Raw genomic sequence first — 8,477 nt, 5'->3', positions numbered from 1 at the left:
AGATGGTCAGGAAGAAAAGCTTCTAGAAGAAGAAGAATGAGGGAATCAGTCTCTTTAACAAAATAGAGTCCACAGGACAGGGAAGCAGGACCTTCAGTGCTTCAATGGAGATAAAGGCAATTTCAAAAATGCGAGGAAATACTAGACAACAGTATGCACCCAAAAGGCACAAGGTAAGAGGAAAATACAAGATCCAACAATGGAGCCACTCTAGACCATCTAGAAGAGAGACAATGAAACAACTATATGACAGACTTAGGCCACAGCAGGAAAATAAGCAGACAAAGTAGCAAAGGGTCTTAAAAAAGCTAAGGACACAGAAGGAAAATTAGGCAGGCGGAAAAAAAGTTATAATTAACTCAAGAGCAAACCAACAGTTATACACAGAGGAAATTGGATTGCATTTACCCCAGCTATACAAGGATTATCTGTGGTAAGACTGTTTAGAAGGATGCAGAGATGAGGTGACGTGGTATCTGAACTTCATCTTCAGTTATTATGAATAAACTTTGACTTTGGACTCAAAAGTTACTATGAAGTTATTTAAGGTACAAAATTCAAAGTTTTTAATTCTCAGGTTTTAATCCATGAGTGTTTCTTTCAAATTGTTTATTAAAAGAATTTTGTACAAAAAGAAACCAAGAAAAAGGATCTAGGTATGCTGTAAAATTCCACATTGTCCCTTTTTCTTCATGATTTGCATAAAAAGATGCTATTTAACGGCTTTTGCTCTTCATTTTCTCTCTCGTTCGTTTTCCAGGTCTCTTCTACAAAAAAAAAAAAAAGAACAAAAACACATATGGTCAACACAGCACTTGCTCAGAGAGATGGACAAAAGGAGAAGGGGATGTGGAGAACAGAAAAGGCTGACCCTGCCCCAGCATGGAACCCTGGCTCACTCACATTTGATCCTTTCTTCCCAGGCCTCTTGGGGCCCTTGCCATGAGCAACCTTGGCCCGGAAGCTGGATACATCGTCATAGCTTTCTCGAGTATTCCATTTGGTACCTTTCTTCTTTCCACCAAAACCAAACTTTTGGTTTTTATACCGTCGTTTAGCACTGGGCCTGGAAAAAGTAGGCTTGCAGATTAACATTCTAAATTCTGAAGAACTTTATGACCCAACAATATCAATATTCTCTGGATCCTTGCTACAAAGTCCTGAGACAATACTGTTTACCAGGCCTCCATAGTTTTAAACTCCAGAAAAGGAAAGCAGGAAGAGATGTAAATAAATTATATGGCTTTCTCCTAGTCTCAAAAAGCTTTTTAGCTAGGCACTGACAATTCACACTTGTAATCATAGCTACTCAGGAGGCCTGGGCAGGAAAGTCCAATTAATTACCAAAAAGCCAGAAGTGAAGTTGTAGCTCAAGTGATACAGTACCAGCACAAAGCTCAAGGACAGCACCTAAACTCTGAGGTCAAGCCCCAGGACTCAAACACACACACATATACAAAAAAAAAAAAAAAAGTCCTATTTCAATTCAGCCTTGCTAATCACCCTCAAGTATTGCTATTCCTCACAGGAATATAAATATGTAGGTAACCTTCAAATGTAACAAATTTAAAAACCTGTCCAAAATCACCAGTAATCCCCTTTCCTAGGCCTAACTTGGGGCTGGTGCTTCCCCCAACTTCTCAGCTACCCAGGCTGCCTGTTTCATTCTCCATACTCTATTCAACTACTGAGTTCTTTTAACTCCACCTCCTAAATATTCTTCAAGCAATTTTCCTTCCCATTCCACCCCTCCTTCAGAGCTTCATCACTGGTCATTTAGACTTCTGCAATAGTCATCTAATTAAATCTTCACTGCCCTCAAGTCCAACCAAAACTTTTAAAAAGCATGACCCCCACTTGTGGGGAAAGCCTGTGTCTCCACACTGCTGACGGATGAAGCTGGAGCTCTGAAACAGGCAAATGAACATCCTGGGAACCCAACACAACTCCTCACTCCTAGCTCTCATTGTATATTCAGTAACAGATAATGTTGGCTGTTCCTCACACACAACCTGCCATTTCGTAACTCTGATCCTGTTCATTTGTATTCTTCCTGAAACCAGAGCATCATACTTCCCTCTCTATTTCTGTAATACTAAAGGGCAAAAAACCACTTCCTAGACATGGTAGATTAGATACCTAACAAAGGACTGGCTCAGTACTCTCCCACTAAATGGCAGAAGCTAGATCTGAATCCTTGTTCTGCACTTTTTTTTTTTGCCAATCATTGAGCTTGAACTCAGGGTCTGGGCACTGTCCTTGAGCTTTCTCTAGGCTACTCTAACACTTGAGCCACACCACCACTTCTGGCTTTTTCTGTGTATGTGGTACCAAGGAATCGAACCCAGGGCTTCATGCATGCTATGCAGGCACTCTACCACTAGACCATGGCCCTGTACTCTTTAATCATCACACTAACAAGAAATCACACAATGATCTGACATTCATTCAAATAAGCCTACGTTCATCTGAAAAGACTATGTCTTAAAAGCTCGTCCATGCACTCCAAGTCCTGGTCCCAGCCAACAGGGGTACTCTTCATTCCACCCAGCGGTGGCTCAACACTACTCATGGACTGTCAGCCCAGTACTCATCCCAGAACCAAGGCAAATCAAAACACTTGTTACCCCTTCTTCATATTCTGGCCTTTCGCTCCCGCTTTTGTGGTTTTTGTGGCCTTTGTGGCCTGTGAAACAGGTTTCTCATCTCCCTCAAGGAAATCCAGTTTATCAGAGAAGCCTGTAAAGGAAGAAACATTCTGATCAGCACCAGGATACTACTTTAAAAAGATTAAGCATCAAAATATAACTGTTATAAGCAACTTGGAGACATAAATTCTAAAATCTTACCATTCCCAAAATGTAAGCCTAATAGTTCCAAATCAATAAAGAGGAATTCCCAAAGCATTATGTGTTCAGATTAAGGGTACTAGAAATCCCTGCTTCCTACATAGTTAGCAGAGAAATATCCTGACCTTTCTGGTATTTCTTGATGGCATTCATCATATGTGATTTCTCCTGCTGCCTCTTCTGAAGAACCTGTGTTTGTACCTGTGATATGAACACAAATGTTACATCCATTCCAAACCACTACTCCAAGCACATGCATTCTTTCAATAACTAGTTAAAACACATACACAGATCAGTACCATGATCATTTAACACGTACAGGCATGCACATCTTTACAGTAAACCAGTATAGTTCAAATTCTTAATATCTTTTAAGCTGTACCACAACTGCATTGTAGACAGACTGACCTGAAAGCCTTATTTTTCACTCATCACACAATTCTGCCTAAAAACTAGCAAATCACATTTAGGTCTATATTCAAGTTTTCCTATTAATTATATCTGGGCAGATTAAATATCCAATCCTCTGTTACTAAGTATGAAAGTATGAAAACAAAACAAAATCCAGGAAAAAGTTTTAGGGACAAAAAAACTATGCTTCAAGGTGGAGTTTTTCAACACATTTTGGAGATGATAGTTCTTCACTGGCATCAGGCCTGTCCTGTACACTGTACAATGTTTAGTAACACCCCTGCCCCTACCCACCTGATGCAAGCAGAACCCTCCACACCAAGATGTAACAACTGAAAAATGTCTCCAGTGAGTCAGTCTGTTCTTTGGAGGGCAAAAATCACTCCAATTGAGAACCACTAAAGTTTCCTCAAATTATACATTGCTATTAACAGCCTTACTGTCTTTTTCTTCAATTTTAACAAGCTAGGTTATACTTTTAGATTCAACTAACGGTTGTTATCTCTAAAATGATGCCAACCATCCACATTCAGATTAGAGAATCAAGATCAGTGGACCTTTCACAGAAGACAGGACACTAGGGCTTGTCAGTAAAATGACTCCAAGTAAGAACAACAGCTCCACACCCCAGAATACAAGTATTACATCAGAAATGCTTATGAAACCTAGACAGAGCCTTCTCATCTCCATTCCCTCCCACATACTGATTCTAATTCCTGTCCCCTTCTCTTTAGAAGACCATCCAATAAGACAAGAAAACCAAGCTGTTTCATCATATACCTGGTCTAGTTTTATACTAGAACTCAGACATTCATAGTCAAATACACATGGGCTGGGCACAGGAAGCTCACTCCTGTAATCCTAGCTATTCAGGAGGCTGAGATCTGAGGATCGTGGTCCAAAGCCAGCCCAGGCACTAAAGTCTGTGAGACTCTCCAATTAACCACCAGAAAACTGGAAGTGGCAATGTGACTCAAAGTGGTAGAGCGAAAGTCTTGAGCTGAAGAGCTCAGGGACAGCGCCCAGGCCCAGAGTTCAAGCCCCAGACTGACAAAAAAACAAACATGGGTACTGTTTTTTTCTCTCATACTTAACAGTAACCAATAGTATGAACCTCTTGAGGACTTGAGTATCCTATAAACTAATGCATCCCATCCAAGAAGCCTATCATGACTTCTGGAGGAAATGGGAGACTATGAGGCCAGTTGCGGTTATGCTGTGGGATGAGGATGAGAAACCACTGACCTGGACCCAGCTCTGTACTATACAGATGTGAGAACTAAAGCCTAGTGAGCTTTCAGTTCTCCTGCTGATATCACATTACAGTGCAGCACAGTGTCTGGTATAAATTCTATGCTCAGGAAAACTAGCAGTAATAACACTGCACACTGAGAACAGAACATGATCTAACACCGTGTAGCCTAGAATCAAATTAGACCACAGCAATCTAACCTGACAGACATTCCTGGCCTCTCTCTACTCCCTATATATTTTCTTTCTTACCTTCTTTCCATATTTCCTAAGTGCTCGCAGTTGCTTGGCCTTTTCAGACCTCTCCATGGCAGCCTGTTTAGCTTGTAGCTTCTGTCGAATCTAAAATACAAAATGTTGAAGAAATTACTTATAAGGCACTGGAACAGAGATCATATCTTCCCAGTTCTATCAATTGTGGGACCTGTAATTCACCAATACACACAAAGACAAAAGTGGTGGAGCTTAAAAGTAACCTTCCTTTAGCTATTGAGGAGGTTGAGATCTGAGGATTGCAGTTCAAAGCCAGCCGGGCAGTAAGTAAGAGACTCTTACCTCCAATTAACCACCAGAAAACTAGAAGTGGAACTGTAGCCCAAACTGGTAGAGCGCTTAAACAGAAAAGCTCAGGAACAGTGTCAGGGCACTGAGTTCAAGCCCCATGACCACCACCACCACCACCAAGTAACCTTCCTTCTCAGGGTCTGTCTGTTCCAGCACACGTATCGGCCTACTTGTAGTCTAAGAAAGAATACGTATTCTTCCCCATTGCTGTGTGTGTACTCTGGCTAAGCCAACACACAGCCTCAGTGCCCTTTCTCCAACAGGCCAAATTATACATTAAAAATTCCTATAGGTTCCTAACACTTACCCTCTTTCATTAACATGTATGTTTAATTTCTTATGTTTTTCTCAGAGAAAACATAAGAAGCTCAAGAGATGTCTGGGATGGTTAGTTAGGCTGAATTAGTTTCTCTGGGTACCACCAAGATGTCCCTAAAATTCAACTTAAGGCTCAAGGGAACTATTTAAATACAGCCTGGATTTGTTGTTGTCTTCTCTATGTACCATGTAACAACCATACCAGCAAGAAAATGCAAACACCCATCTTTACTTGTATTTCTTACAATGCTTTGTCTCTCCTTAATTAAATTAGGGAAGTGTCATTTTATTTAGTGTGACTGGCATAACTCTGGAGACATACTTGTCTCTTAACAACCAAACATTCTTTCTGAGCTTTACATAACTTTTTCAAACATTTGAGAGATATGCCAGCTGAATACACTTCAGTATAAAGCCTTAGTTTTCCAGATGAGGGGGAAATCTTTGTTTCTAACCTTTTGCATCTGCTGATCAGTCTTTGCCATTTCTGCAAAATAATCATTAGGACGCTTGGTAGGGATCTGGAGCTGATGGAGCCGAGGTAATACTGCAAGCACAGCAGCCTGGGCCTGGCGGTAGCTAAGATTATAGGACAAAGTATGAAATGCGGTGAGAATGGCATTCATTCCTCTCATGAGTTATCCAAGCTCAGACTGTCTATCAATCTCTGACTATTCCTAACAATAATAAATGAACTAGCAAGCAAACAGTAATAAAACCTAACTAATCCAGTAAATATCCAATAAAATCTACATTACACAGTTTTTTGTTTTCTTAAGTGAAAATTCGTAGATTAAAAGCAGGGCACCTGGAGCTCACCCCTATAATCCTATCTACTCAGGAGGCTGAGATCGGAGGATTGCATTTTTAAACCAGCCCAGACAGAGAAGTCCTGAGATTCTTATCTCCAGTTAAACACCAAAAAGGTAGAAAAACTGTGGCCCAAGTGCTAGAGCACAAAGCTTGAATAAAACAGCTTAGGGACAGTGTGCTAGCCCTGAGTTCAAATGCAGCCCCCCTTAGCCCCCCCCCCAGGGTCTCTCTCACTCACACTCACACACACACACACACACACACACACACACAGGAAAAAGAATGAGCACTCTAAAGTAATGATTGACACAAACTAATACCAATTTTGAATTCTTAATCACTAAAAAAATGTCCAATCAGGAACCTTACATAAAGTGTGTTAAAGTAACAAAATGCACACATGCACACATATTTTTGTGTGTGTGTGCCAGTCTTGGGGCTTGAATTGAGAGCCTGGGCAGTGTCCTTTTGCCCAAGACTAGCGAATGCTCTGCCATTTGAGCTACAGCACAACTTCTGGGTTTTTCTGTGTATATTGTACCCAGGAATCAAACCACTTTTTTTTTTTGCATGCTAGGCAAGCACTCTTCCACTAGCCACACTCTCGGTCGGGGCTGGGAGTTTGGCCTAGTGGTAGAGTGCTTGCCTAGCTTGCACGAAGACCCAGGTTCTATTCCTTGGTACAACATACATAGAAAAAAAACCCAGAAGTGGTGCTGAGGCTCAAGTGGTAGAGCTCTAGCCTTGAGAAAAATCCAAGGACAGTGCTCAGGCCCTGAGCTAAGCCCAGGTCTGGCAAAAAAAAAAAAAAATTTAAAGTGAGTTATTAAAAAAAATCCATAGGCCGGGAGTTTGGCCTAGTGGTTAAAGTGCTTGCCTAGCATACATGAAGACCCGGATTCGATTCCTAGGTACCACATACATAGAAAAAAGCCAGGAGTGGTGCTGAGGCTCAAGTGGTAGAGCTCTAGCCTTGAGAAAGTCCAAGGACAGTGCTCAGGCCCTGAGCTCAAGCCCAGGACTGGCAAAAAAAAAAAAAAAAAAAAAAAAAAAAAAAAAAAAAATCCATAAACTGAATTTCACTCGTGCTTGGAGGACCAAGTAGCTTTTATCTGAACTAGGGGAAAAATCTTTTCGCTTCTCTCTTCCAGCCTCTTCCTAGGCCTATGCAAATTCCCTAGGGCTTCTGCAGAGGAAGACTCACTGTGTTTCCCTCTCCTCCAATCTCTAGCACAAGGACCCCCAACGTCACACCACGTTGGAAAATAAACATACAAACTCATTTCTCTCTTGAAGTCGTCTTCTGGGTTCACAGTTTTCTTCTGGTCCTTATTCTCCTGAGATGTTGGCTGTGGCTCACTGATTTCGGGCACCGGACCCAGGGTCACATCCAGCCTTTCGACCCAGTCTAGATCCCGCTTGAATTCATCCAAACACTGCTTCAGGCCATTCTAGGAGAGTCAGTCACTGCGCTCGTGAGGACCCATGGTGCTGATGAACCAGCAAGCCAAAGCCCTCATCCCAAATACCCACAAAGAGTCCTCCACCCGGGGAAATGGGCAGGACGGGCCTTTCCTGGAACAAGAACAGCAGTGCCCGGTGCTCACCCCACCTCCGAATACCCCCCCCCCGTGCGGCCCCGAGCTAGCTCACCACGTTGTTCACAGCCTTCTTCGGCCCCTCTAGCACGACATTGAGGCCTGGCTTCAGAAGTCCGCGGGAAAACGCATCCTGCAACTGCAGGACACGGACGCGGTCAACACTGCAGGGCTAAACGCGGCCCCCGTCGCCGCCGCACCTCCGCTCCCGCGCCCCGCCCGCCCCGCGGCGGACACCTACCTCCCGGTCCGTCACCACCGAGTCCTCAGAGTCCGAGCCGGAGCCCGAGAGCGGGGGAGTGTCCATCGCCGCCCGCCGGAAGGAGCGGGATGGCGGAGGCCCGCGCGGCTAGCTGGGGGGGCCGGTCCTCCTCGCCGGTGCTGCTCTCAGCGCACCCCGTCCGCCCGCCGCGGCTCCACGTGCACCCCCGCCACCACCAGCCACTGACAACTCCGGCTCCCCCTTTCAGTCAGAACTTCCGCTTCCGGCCTCCGAGGCACACTTCCGGTGGGTCGTCGCTATGGGAACCGCTCTGGCGTCCGGAAGCGCTGGAGTGGCTTGGGCTCTTTAGGAGTTGCAAGTCCGGATACGTCCGTAGTCCGGTGGACCCCGAGCGAAGAAGCGGACGGTAGGAGGGGGGGGGGGTCCCCAGCATTCTTGGAAGAAGCTGGA

The 8,477-nt window shown here is 43.9% G+C and overlaps 2 protein-coding genes across 6 annotated transcripts in view; one reads left to right on the top strand and one right to left on the bottom strand.

The window, feature by feature from the left end:
• Positions 1-572: 572 nt before the first annotated feature.
• Ebna1bp2 (EBNA1 binding protein 2) lies at positions 573-8,450 on the bottom strand. The gene is made up of 9 exons (XM_090335056.1): positions 8,046-8,450; positions 7,860-7,943; positions 7,482-7,657; positions 5,849-5,972; positions 4,764-4,853; positions 2,975-3,050; positions 2,628-2,739; positions 904-1,066; positions 573-767 (listed from the first exon to the last, which is right to left on the bottom strand). The coding sequence occupies exons 1-9, from the start codon at positions 8,109-8,111 to the stop codon at positions 717-719; spliced, it is 942 nt and encodes a 313-aa protein (XP_090191182.1). The 5' UTR covers positions 8,112-8,450; the 3' UTR covers positions 573-716.
• The window catches only part of Cfap57 (cilia and flagella associated protein 57), a 61,210-nt gene continuing 61,056 nt past the window's right edge, over positions 8,324-8,477 (top strand). For 4 of the 5 annotated variants that reach the window (XM_090335052.1, XM_090335055.1, XM_090335053.1 and 1 more), the window contains exon 1: positions 8,325-8,433. The gene's annotated coding sequence lies outside the window, so the exon portion shown is untranslated. Of the gene's footprint in view, positions 8,434-8,477 lie in introns of all 5 variants that reach the window. The other variant, XM_090335054.1, reaches the window with a different exon arrangement.

This window comes from Megascapheus bottae, chromosome 6, assembly GCF_031878675.1.
Source record: "Megascapheus bottae isolate mThoBot1 chromosome 6, mThoBot2.hap1, whole genome shotgun sequence".
NCBI classification, from domain to species: domain Eukaryota; kingdom Metazoa; phylum Chordata; class Mammalia; order Rodentia; family Geomyidae; genus Megascapheus; species Megascapheus bottae.
Note: the sequence above shows the minus strand (reverse complement) of the source record. Positions and strands in the feature narration are given on the sequence as shown.